Below are 12,350 nucleotides of genomic sequence, written 5' to 3'. Positions count from 1 at the left end.
TAAAATGAGTTGGAAAAGGAAATGGCAACATCTTTGCCAAAAAAATACCAATGGGGTCATGAAAAATCAGACACAACTGAAACATCTGAACAACAATAGCCCTACTACTGCCCCTCAATGCCCTAAAAATTAAGTAGTCCTTAGTCGGTGGCATACAGACCAGTCTGCAGCCTCACCTCTGTTCTTTCTCCTCTAAAGTATATCATATAGATGCCAATCTGGCGCTTTACCCTTTTCCTATGCCTCTTATTGATCCTCTTCCTGACCTATTTTTTAGCCTTTTAATTATACAGTGTGCTACGTTAGCAATACAAAATTAAGCTAGGCTCCCAACCTGAATGAAACTAAACGTCTGAAAGGTATATCAGGCATTACTTAGGTAATGTTTTTCATTCTGATGAAACGCAGGGCATAGCCAGTGTGCTGAACCCAATTAACCAGTCGCAAATACCTGTTTCAAACCACAAGAAGTCACCTTGATCAGTCTCACGTCATCCCAGCGTAGTGAAGTTGTGGTAGTGAATAGGATGCCAGGAGCATTCCCTGTTTCTTTTTTTGTTGGTTTGTTTTGTTTTGTTTTTAATTAATTTATTTAGTCAGTTTACAACATTATTCCTTGGTTACAAGAATCATATTCTTTCCCTCCCTCCCCTCCCCCTCCCCTTCCCGTAGTGGACGCGCAATTCCACTGGGTATTACATGTATCTTTGATTACATGTATCTTTTGACCATTTCCATGTTGTTGGTGTTTGCACTGGGATGTTCATTTAGAGTCTTCATCCCCAGCCATATCCCCTCATCCCATGTAATCAAGCAGTTGTTTTTCTTCTGTGTTTCTACTCCCACAGTTTTTCCTCTGAATGTGGATAGTGCATTCCCTGTTTCTTAAAACACACAGCTGATACTGTGGTTGGCCTTTAAAGAAAATTGCCTTGATGAATGGTTGGTTTAAAGCAAATCATTTATGTAATATGGCTATAATTTCAGAGTTTGTGCAACCTCTGCAAAAAGATAAATAATGCTCTGATTAAAATGATAAGGAGCCCTCTCTATTGCTTTTGGAAGAATTTCAAGGTTTGTATATATTAATCTTGATTTTGATTAGCCATTACCATTTCTTTCTTAGTCTGACTGTTTTCTTCAAAATTGCTATGGAGCGAAGGGCAGGAGGTGTGCTACAACATTTTCACCAGCTACTGTGATCAAGATTCTAAGGTTAATGCAAGGGCTGTAGAATTTATAGGGAATGGTTGAAGAAAGAATAGCTTTTAAAATCTGATCCTACCCAAATTGTAATATCCTGACAGAGATGATGACATATACTTACTAAAAAGAGGACATAAATTATCTCTAAAAATGAAAAGACTTAAGAAATAGAGACAGCCCAATACAGTAGAAAGAATGCAGGATAGAAATCTAGTCACAGGACTTGAATTCAAATCCTATTCTGCTAAGGTCACTTGTGTGACCTAGGGCAAGTCATTTCTCTAGATGAACTTTAATTTTCTCTTCTGGAAAATGTAAAGGTTTGATCATAAATATCATGATCCCTTTCAGTTTTAAATCTATAATCCTCTATCAGCTCTGGAATAGAAAGCATGATGTTTTTTTCAGTCACATCCAAATCTTCATGACCCCATTTTCAAGGTTTTCTTGGCAAAGATACTGAAGTGGTTTGGCATTTCCCTCTCTAGCTCATTTTACAGATGAGGAAATTGAGGCAGAGTTAGCGACTTGCCCAAGGTCACATAGCTAGTATCTGAACCCAGACCTGAATTTAGGAAGATGAGTCTTTCTGAATACTGTATTCAGTGTGCCATCTAGCTGTTCCAGAAAGCAAGATGGCTCAATAATTATAATATAGCAAGATTTTTTTTATTTGATGATAGGAAAGTAGTTAAGAATTGGTGAAAGCAGACTGGAATTAACTAGATAATTACTTCAAGTCTTACACTGTACAACTTTGAAGAACTGTGTCACTGGCATGTTATTATTGTACTCTTGGCACTCTTAAGCTAATACTCCCAAAAGAGTAAAATTGAAATCCTACTCAACTTCCCTTTCATGCTTGTCATTATAAAAACTTACACTGAAGAACCATCAAACAAGGGCAGTACTCTGAATTTAGCCTCTTTTTAAAAACTGAATCTTGAGAGTAGGAGTTGTTCTGACATTGGACATTAATACAAGATCACCATCTATCTCTCTTCCTCACTATCATCACTTGAATGTGCCTCACCTTGCCCACCAATATCACTTTGCTCACTTTTATTTTAGCAGTCAGCCTGGAGAGGACATAACTCACTTGAAATGCTGATCATTTCTAAACTAATTGAAAGACAAAGTGGTTTTCTCCCTCTCCCCTTTTTCAGACATACCTTCTTAACTTAATAGAGGGATAATCTGGAACATGGGAAAGGGATTTCATGAGGGCATTCAAAACTGCCATGGGCCAAAGTTTCAGAACTATGAGAGGTAAAGGTCTCCAGGAATAAGAGGAAAGTTAAATTGGTCATTTATTTCCTAGATAACTATGGTTTCACCCCAGCAAAATGACAGCTCATGTCTGGCAAAATATGGACTGGTTTTTTTTTCTACTCATGAATTTTTCCATTTTAAAAACTTTAGGTTCCTAGCACTATTTAAAAGCTTTGGTGTTGTGGCTGATACTAGTAGCTAATTATTGCTTAGTAAAGTTCTTTAACCAATAGTATCTCCTTTGGTCCTCAGCACAGCCCTGTCAGACAGCTATCCCCATTTTAAAGTCAAGGAAACAGGTTTACAGAAGTTAAATGAGGGCTAGTAATTGCACTTTCTCTTGTTAAGCAAAAACAACCATTTTATCCCAAATGTATTAATATAAAAATGCTACCATAACAGCAATTAGACAGCAACCATACATGCAAACATTTAACATTTTAATATGCTGCTAAAAGAGCTAAAAATTGATGCTTCTTGAAAAAATTAGCTTCCTTGATTATTTTTATCGTAAACTATAATTGGAAAAAAAAAAAAACAGTCTCTCTACACCAAACTGAATGTCCTTGCAATGTAATTTCCCACCTGGTTCCTCCACGGTTACACATTTGAATATGCTTTTTAAAGTGGCAAATTTTAATAGCTAGGCAATAAATTATTTCCTCTGTTCCAACTGTCAAATCATCTTTTACCAAACAATGATTTTCTGCTACTTAATGTGCTGTTTCATTCTTTCAAGCTGCAAGGAAAACACGCCCAAGTATTATATGAAACATTCACCAAACATCCCAGGCAGGTTTTGTAGATCCTGCCCTCCCCCTTCACCCCAATGCCTTAAGACCCAAAAGGCTTCCTGGGCCAGCATACCTGATGATCATTTGCACAAAGGAAAAGAGAAATGCATCTGAGGGGGGAAAGTGTGTGCTCTAGATGATATGATTAGGAGAGGAGGCAATGTGTTCGATAATGTATTTGAAAAAGGAAAAGGAAACTCTCTGGTCTCCTGAACCAGAAGTAAGCAGTTACCCAATGCTAAGAAACTATCTTTTTTCCATTACATCCTGTATTAAAGGTCCAGAGGTGCTAACAAGATATATAGAGATAGATAGATAGATAGATAGATAGATAGATAGATAGATAGATAGATAGATAGATAGATAGATAGATAGATATGTGTGTATATATCTATATCTATATATATATATATATATATATATATATATATATATTTTAATTTTAAGTGCAAAAGCTTTGCAGCCCCCTAACTAGAGTTTCTGCTTTGGGAGAGTATGGAGTAGGCTAGTAGTTCCCAAAGTGTTCTCCAAGGGCCCAGTCAAAAGGATGTCCATAATAATAGTAAGAGTTGAAATCTCTACTACAGGAGATAGCGATAGATTATAACCCACATAAGCAAAAGCTGGGGCTGGGCGGGGGGGGGGGGGGGGGGGGGGGAAGGGGGAGAGTAAGATTAATCATTTTTAAGACAATAAAAATAATCAAAAGGTTGTAAAGCTATTGAAGCATGTATCAGGGCAGGAGCAGGAGAGGGGTTTTTGCTTTGGTTTTTTGAGCTTCCAGAGATAAAACCAGGAAAAGATTTGGAAGGGAGCAGCAGGAATCCAAGATTTGGAAGGGAGCAGCATCCAAGAAATGCAGCCCAAGAGTTAACTCCCAACGTTTCTCACGGGTCCCCTCCGGTAAAGGGCTTCTCCAAACTTAAGCACGCAGCATTAGGAGTTGACCAATAATACATAACCCTTGGCCTTGTGCCCATCCCCTACCCCGGTACATTCATCCCATCCTGTAGGAGTCCAAAGTACCACCGATTACCAGAGGAGTTTTAAAAAGATTCTCTAAGAGCGGGAGTGGCCGCTGGACAACCCGGGAGTGGGACAGGGAAGGAGGAGGCGAGGACCAAAGCTTGGTTTACCTGCGGCGTCCAGTAAAGCCAAAGGACCAGGCACTGGAGGAGGAGGAGGCTGCATCCTCCACTTGCCCTCTTGGGCTCCGGGGGCGCTCGGAGCCCCAGCTTGTGGCGCGGGGTGCTCCAGCCCGGGTGCCGGGAGGTAGCGCGCTTTGGAGTGGCTCAGCAGAGCTGGGAGGCTGGGACTTTTGCCCGCCAGAGACTAACACCCTGTCGAGGCTGGGAGGGAGGGCTCTCACTGCCCGCCAGCCCAAAGGGCGCCTCCACTTTCCCAGGGAGACAGCCTTAGGCTGCCTTCTGCGGCTGTATTTATCCTCTGCTCAATCCCCAGATCCCCCCTCCCCTCCCCACTTCTTTTCGCCGCCGCTGCTGCTGCCGTTACTGCAGAAAACCCTAGCGAGAAGGAAAAGGACGAGAAAGGAGGAAACGTGAGTTTGTGGTGTGGTCCCAGCGCGGGTGTTTTACCACTCCTAACCATTCTCTACTTCGTCCCCACTTCCCTTCGCATTGATTCAGCTATCCATCCTGCAAAGGGAGCCGTTCTCTCTCTTCTCTTCCGAATCTGTTTGAGATTCAGGGAGTGCCTAAAGAAAGAAGAAAATCTGTGATGATGATATTGACTCTAACGTACCCATTACTCTGAATGAGCTTTCCCAGCGCTCTCAAAGCTGGCCATCTTTTGCAAAGAACTCAGCGTAAACCAAATTGAAATCCTCTAGCCACCCAGGAGCTCTGGGTCTTGGTCGTTTATGCAGGATCATGTAAAAGACAGCATCTCCCAGAGAAAACCATTGGGTACTTTGATGGAGGAGGAAAGTAAGGGAGAGGCAGAAAGTAAAGAAAAGGCAGCTCTGTGGCGGCCACAGTTAAAAATTATGAAAGGTGGCATGGCCTAATAGCTAGAAATCTTGCCTAGGAGATAAACTAGCTCTGTGCCCCTGAGCAAATCATTTTTTGTCTGAGTCTCAGCTTCTTCAGCTATGCAATGGGGATAATAAATCCAGCAGAATCTGGCTTGGGACATCTAAGAGGCCCAGTGGATGGAGTGCTGGGGCTGGAGTCAGGAAGACTCATCTTCCTACGTTCAAATTCGGCCTCAGATACTTACTAACTAGGTGGCAAGTCCCATAACCCTGTTTGCCTCAGTTTCCTCATCTGTGAAATGAGCTAAAGAAGGAAGTGGCATTCTAGTATCTCTGCCAAGAAAACTCCAGATAGGGTCAGGAAGAACTCTCAGACATCACTGAAGGTCATCATCATTCATATGTACCTTATAAGGTTGTTGTGTGGAACAAATGAAAATATACATTGTGTATATTTTAAAGCCATTTATGAGTCATTTTTAAAAATATGAATACAGGTGAGGAATCCTGTTCTGGCTACAAAGCGGTGGGAAGGACACTCCTCTCTGAGTCAGAAGATTTGAATTCCAGTTCCAATTTCGATAATTACTTAGCTGTGTGACCCTGAGCAACTCACTTAACCTCTCTGCCTGTCTCAATCTTCTCCTTTAGAAATAAGAACAAGATGTAAAGTCTTTGAGGTCAGGAATCATTGGCTTTTGCATTTACACAGTGTCTGACACATAGTAGGTGCTTAAATGCTTGTTGATTGATAACCTACCTTACAGGAAAGTTTTGAGAAAGCAATTTGGTAAATAAAGTGCTAGAAATATTAGTTATTAATAACAATATTAAGTTAGAGGACTATTAAACAAATAATATTCTCAACTGAAATGTTCATTGAAAAGCTAAGTTTTTATCACTCAGGAAAGCTGTCTCTAATTGTTGTGGGAGGGGGAGGAATATCTCTTCTCAGAGAGTAGGGCATTCCTTGAACACAGAAGAAATGTCTAATTTTTCGCTTTAATTTTTCTTCTCACTTGATGTTAATCATTAGTCTAAGAAGTTAGTAATCTGGTTATAAATAAATAGCTGATTTGAAAATAATTTCAGTTCTATGCCCAATTGTTTTCCATCAATATATAAGCTTTTACCTTTTTTTTTTTGCAATTCTACCACATTGCTCATCATGTCTTAATGATGCTCAGTCTCTTTTCTTGAAGAAAGCATTGGCCAGGGGCAGCTAGGTGTAGAGAGGGTCCTGGTTTCAAAACTGGTCTTAGACACTTCCTAGTTGCATGACTCTGGGCAAGTCACTTACCTTAACCCCAATTGCCTAATCCTTACTATTCTTCTGCCTTGGAACAGATACTTAGTATTGGTAAAAGTTTTTTTTTTTTTTTTAAAGAAAGTGTTGGTAAAGGTTTAAAAAAAAAAGAAAAGAAATCATAGGCCAATGCAGTAATTTATTCTGGTTGACTCTGTGCATATTTATTAAAAGGCTTCCTTTTTCCTTTTTTTTTTTAATGGTGAGTTGGGATAGAGAAAAAACAAATGTTTGTCGTTAAAAAAAACATGGGAGAATATTCATGATATTCTCCAGTGTGGGGCTTCTGTATAGTCTACAGACCTTTCATCTTTCCTACTCTTGATTCATATTTTCATCACATCTTTCCCCATCCCTCCCTATGTTAAGCTTTTCATTGAAATCACTGTTTATCAAAGTAGCTGTTGATTTTATTTGGTGGATCAGAGTTCATTCAAGAATTCTTCTACCTCCTCATTCTCCATAGGAGATTTTCACACATAAACTGCAATTATCTTGATAGTGTCCCATGTGAAGATGTCTATCACTATAATACAAGATGATCAAGTGTCCAGTAAAATCATTTCTTGTTGCCTTTGGATACATCATAAAACCAATCAATTAAGTCAATAAAACTTCAAAGAGAACTTTGTAAGACCCACTCCCATTAAACTTCCTTTTTTTTGGTCTCTTGTTTCATTTATAGTACAGCACAAATATTCAGACTGATATGATTTAGCTCCTCCAGGGCTACAACTAATAGTGCATCAGTGAGCAAGGTTTTCACACTTAGAATGCTAACATTAATGTTTATAATGCTTGTAAATGTTCTTAAGGAAAAACCTTACCTTCCGCCTTAGTATGAATTCAAAGACAGAAAAGCAACAAGGGCTAGGCAGTTGGGGGTAATGACTTACCCAAGATCACACAGTTAAGGGCTTATAAATGTTCTAGAAATCCTATGATTTTTTGTGTTCTCTGTTCCTTTTTTCATCATTCTGTCACTGTCAATGCAGAAGTATCAGTACATATAACAGAGCCATTTTATATTTTTATGACTCTTGGGTTGCCATATCCAGATCATCAAGTGATCAGGCTAATGGCACTGAGTTTCTCTGGATTTAGCTAGGTTGGCCTTCAGAAAACAAACATTATCTGAATCTAGGACCATACCCAAAGTCTCTCCGGAATGGTAGAATTTTCCAGAACTTGGGTTCCATGACAAAATAAAAAATCAAAGTAGGACTTTGTTGAACACTGTAAAAAGTGACAGATAATAATAAAGAAAGGGGAGGAGGAGTACTTTTGTCTGTACATGGAGCCCACTAGAAAGAGTTTAATACCCTGATATAGAATGAATATTGAAAAGTTTAGGGTCTTACCTATGGTCACACAGAGTAGTTTATGTCTGAAGCAAAATTTAAACTCAATCTTCCTGACTCCAAGACCAACTTTCTATCCACCATGCCATGTTTGACTCTGATTCCAGCTTGAGCTACTAAAATAATTAAAATAATAATGTTAAAAAGTGTGATTGACATTTTTATTCTATTGATTGTTTTTCCTCTACACTTTTACACTTTTGATTATACTTTTACTCCATTGATTGTTCATTAGTCTTCTTTGTAAAAAACAAAACAAAACATTTTTAACTTCATTAGTCTTCTCTGTTTTTTTAACTCTTACTTTCCATTGTAGAATCAATACTGTGTATTGTTTCCAAGGCAGAAGAGAATAAGGGCCAGGCAATAGGGATGAAGTGACTTGCTCAGGGTCACACAGCTGGGAAGTATTTAAGGTCACATTTGAATCCAGGACTTTCTGTTTCTAGGCCTGACTCTCCATCTACTGAGTCATCCAGCTGCCCCTTTTATGCTGCTCTTTTACAACACTCTTCTTACATAATATCCTTTTCTTCTTAGGAAAGAGTGTTGGTTATAGAAACTCATGTCTTCTCTCTGGAAACTGAAAGCCAATAAACCAATCTCTCTCTTGATCCAAATTCTCACCAGCTCATTCAGGTGAGGAATAATGAGCCATAACTCTCCATGAATAAAGACTACATCTGAACCAAGGATTCCATCAAGAGATCGTTGACCCCAGTTAGTGGTAACCACTAGCTACTGCATCCTGAGCTTTGGACAATTGTCCTGACTTTTGTCTTGTTACTGGACTTCACTGACTCTGGAAGAGAGAGTGAGGCTGATAATTGTGCACAAAATCTAATTCACAAGCAAGTCAAGACATCAGTCTCGTGATGTCATTGGTCTTTGAGAACAAAGGACAAACAACAACACTGACTTTTAGCAAGCAATTTTAAGCATGATGAATAATTCAGAAAATTATTTGGTCTAACTCTAGCTCTCTAATCCTTTGCCATTGAAGAAAAGATTCCTTGGGCTTCTCCAAGAACAGAATGTTTTTACCCTTGTGACACTTTTGAGACTTTTGAGAAAGGTCAGTGAAAGATGTGGGAACAATGTTAAACAATTCCCTTTCACTTAGAACTGTAACACTCAAGCCCATTTAATAGCTCTTACCAAACTTTCAGATAATACCGCTGCAACCATACTACTCTTCTATGGAAAAAAAATTATATTCCAGAGAATGAAGCACATATCTTTTGCTTAAAATGGAAATGCATGGGGGTGAGGAATGTGAAAGAAAATGCACTAGAAATGCTTAGAAAAGGAAAAGATCTTTATTTTTGTTTCTGGCAGAGATTAATAATTTACTCAAAGTATTCTTTTACAATTAATGACCAATATGGAAGTATTTTTTTAAACCCCCACCTTCCATCTTAGAATCATTACTCTGTATTGGTTCCAAAGTAAAAGAGTAATAGGGGCTAAGCAATGGGGTGAGGTGAGGATCACACAGCTGAGAAGTGTTTGAGGTCAAATTTGAATCCAGAACCTCCTGTCTTTAGGCCTGGCTGCCATCTAGCTGCCCCCTTGGAAGTATGTTTTGCCTGATAATATGTCAAAACGCCTGCCATTTCTGAGAAGGGAGGGAAGGAAGGAAGAGAGAAAATTTGGATCTTATTTCAGAAAAAAATATATGTTGAAAATTGTTATCTGGCCGCAGCCACTTCCTAGCTGTGTGACCCTGAGCAAGTCACTTGACCCCCATTGCCTAGCCCTTACCACTCTTCTGCCTTGGAGCCAATACACAGTATTGACTCCAGAATGGAAGCTAAGGGTTTAGAAAAAAAAAGAAAGAAAAAAGAAAATTGTTATTTCATGTAATTGGGGAAATAAAATGTCTTTTGTAAAACATTATTATTTTATAATAAATTTATAATATTTTGTATTATAATGGTTGTGTTATATTTTATTATCAATAAAATTATAATGACTTTTATAATTATTGTAATGCTAATAAAAAGATTCAAACTAGCTAATAAATGAAAAACATGATGAAGTCGATTGAGATCTAGCCTAGGAATCAGGAAGTCCTCAGATTCAAATTGGCTATATGAACCTGAGTGAGTGGCAATCTCATGTCAATCAATAAGCATTTATTAAATTCCTACTTTGTGCTAAGTGCACTCACTGTGTTAAAGCCTGAGAATACAAAAATTAAATTAAGCACAATCTCCGCTGTCAAGGAACTTATAATCTAATAAGGGAGATTACACATGGACACAAATAAACAGTAGAGTATAAAGAAGAATATGATGGAAAGGTCCAAAGAGCCATAAGAAGTATGAATTGGGAGAGAGAATTTTCAACTAAAGGAATCAAAGAAGATTCCCACTTGGCCATCACTTCTGACTCTTGCTATAGGTTACAAAGAAAGACAAAAGGCAGTTCTGGCTCGCAGGAAGCTAACCATATAGTTCAGGAGAGAGCAACATGCAAATAATCATGTACAAAGATATATACTATGTACAAGATACACATGTGTACATATATGCTCCATACGTGTGATCCGTTGGAGATGGTCAACAGCAGGAAAGCACTACCATTAAGAAGGGTGAGGAAAAGCTTCTTGTGGGTATTCTGTAATGCCCCAAGCAATTCTCTTAGTCTTGCAGGGCTGTAGAGTAGATATAGATTTGCATTGGTAGTGAGAGTTTCCTCAGGAGGAGTTCCTCTATTAGTAAAATCACATCTGGGGAGAAGAGAGTGGGTGAAATTTAAAAACCCATTCGGGTCCTTGGGCCTCATCTATACACTGAAGAAATGTGAGAATGACTGATCTGTGAGCACAGAAAACAACTAAGTTATTTTAAAAGTCAAATAGCAAAATTACAAGTGATTCCTTCATGGCTAGAAAGATCAAAATTATAGAGTTGGAGTTAGTAGGAATCTTGGCGATCTCTAGGTTACTTCTTTTATTCTGTATTTGGAAACCTAAAGAAGAGAAGTAACTCCTATGAATTCACACAGGTAGTCATTTCATTAGCAGAGCTTAGCTCCATATCCATCGATTTCTTAGGAGGGAGATTTTAAGTACGTACATAAGCAAATGCATTATATGAAATTAATACAGGGGAGTTTTGAGAGAGAAGATGCCAATGACTAGAGGAGGATTAAGAAAGGCTTCATAGAAGATGAAGCTTTTACTTTGTCTGGAAGGAAACGAGGGATTCCAAGAGACAAAGATCCAAAATGGTGCACTTTCCACTCCATGGATGGAGAGTCATTATGAATATTTATATTTATGGAATTTATGGAATAGATCTCTTTTCCAGGAACTGAGAAGAGATATACTGAATTTGTAATCTAGTTCTCTAACATGCTAATCTGTCCATCTGTGGCACATAGATTCCCATTTGCTAAAGAACAATCTCTAAGCCACTGTTCACAAGCTCAGAGAATGTACCCTCATCCATAGCTGCTGCCTAAGTCTCCTCCTGCCCCCACCAGAATGTTGCCAAGGAGAAGTCAACACCAGCTGGAGAGGAAAGAAGGCAGTAGCTAGCTGGGGGTGGGGGGAGCCACTGTTCTCAAAAAAATGGAGGGGAGGAGGAATACATATTAAGTTCAAACCAGCTATCAGATGCTCTCTAATAGCTCAGGAGGCACTAGGGGCCTAATGGGATCACTATGGACTAGAAATTATAGTAGAGGGGCTATGTAACAAAACAGACTTTGAGAACTATCACCAGACAACTTTTTTTTTCCACCCTGGGAGCCATTCAAAGAATATCCAGAAAAATAAAGGGGTAGAAGAAAATAGAGTAGTTCCAGAAATCTTTGTTCTTAAGACTTTGGATGTTCCAAAACTTTTGATACTTTGATGTTCTAGGATTCTGGAGTTAACCATAGTTTCTAGGGCCTCTGAGAAAGAGCTGGAATCATATTGAGCCTCTAGGACTTTTCAAGAAATACCCAGACCTGGAAGCACTTTCCACTATTCCATGGTAGCTATGGGTCCCCTGACCCAGACCCTGAACCCTATGGATAGTTCCTATACCACACTATCAGAAGTAATTCAATTCAATATCAATAGACATTTATTAAGTGCCTACTATAAGCAGGGTCTTCTGTCTCAAAATGTCCCATGAAAATAACCTTAATCCCATATATACATATCATAAGGGTTAAAGCTAGAAGGGACTTACCTAGAACCTTGACCAATTCTGACTAAAAAAACCTAGAACCTCGTCCAACTGTCTTTTTCTATATGAAGACTTCCCCAGATTCACACTGGGACTTGAACCTAGGTCTCCTGAGTATTCAGGAGCACTTATTTGGACATCCATCCCCATTCTCCAGACATATAAATCCAAAGAAACACACCAAATGTAGTCTTTTCACAATTTCACACACTTCACAAGCAAACAGCTTGT

At 38.8% G+C, this 12,350-nt stretch overlaps 1 protein-coding gene across 1 annotated transcript in view; it reads right to left on the bottom strand.

Annotated features, from left to right (window-relative positions):
- The window catches only part of TMEM255B (transmembrane protein 255B), a 150,971-nt gene extending 146,010 nt beyond the window's left edge, over positions 1-4,961 (bottom strand). The window contains exon 1 of the mRNA XM_007501236.3: positions 4,409-4,961. Coding sequence (XP_007501298.1) covers positions 4,409-4,463 — 55 coding nt within the window. The 5' untranslated portion in view covers positions 4,464-4,961. The remainder of the gene's footprint in view (positions 1-4,408) is intronic.
- Positions 4,962-12,350: the final 7,389 nt, after the last annotated feature.

The sequence above is a fragment of the Monodelphis domestica genome, chromosome 8 (assembly GCF_027887165.1).
Source record: "Monodelphis domestica isolate mMonDom1 chromosome 8, mMonDom1.pri, whole genome shotgun sequence".
Classification (NCBI taxonomy): Eukaryota; Metazoa; Chordata; class Mammalia; order Didelphimorphia; family Didelphidae; genus Monodelphis; species Monodelphis domestica.
The sequence above is the reverse complement of the archived record's forward strand: the minus strand, read 5'-3'. Positions and strand labels throughout refer to the sequence as shown.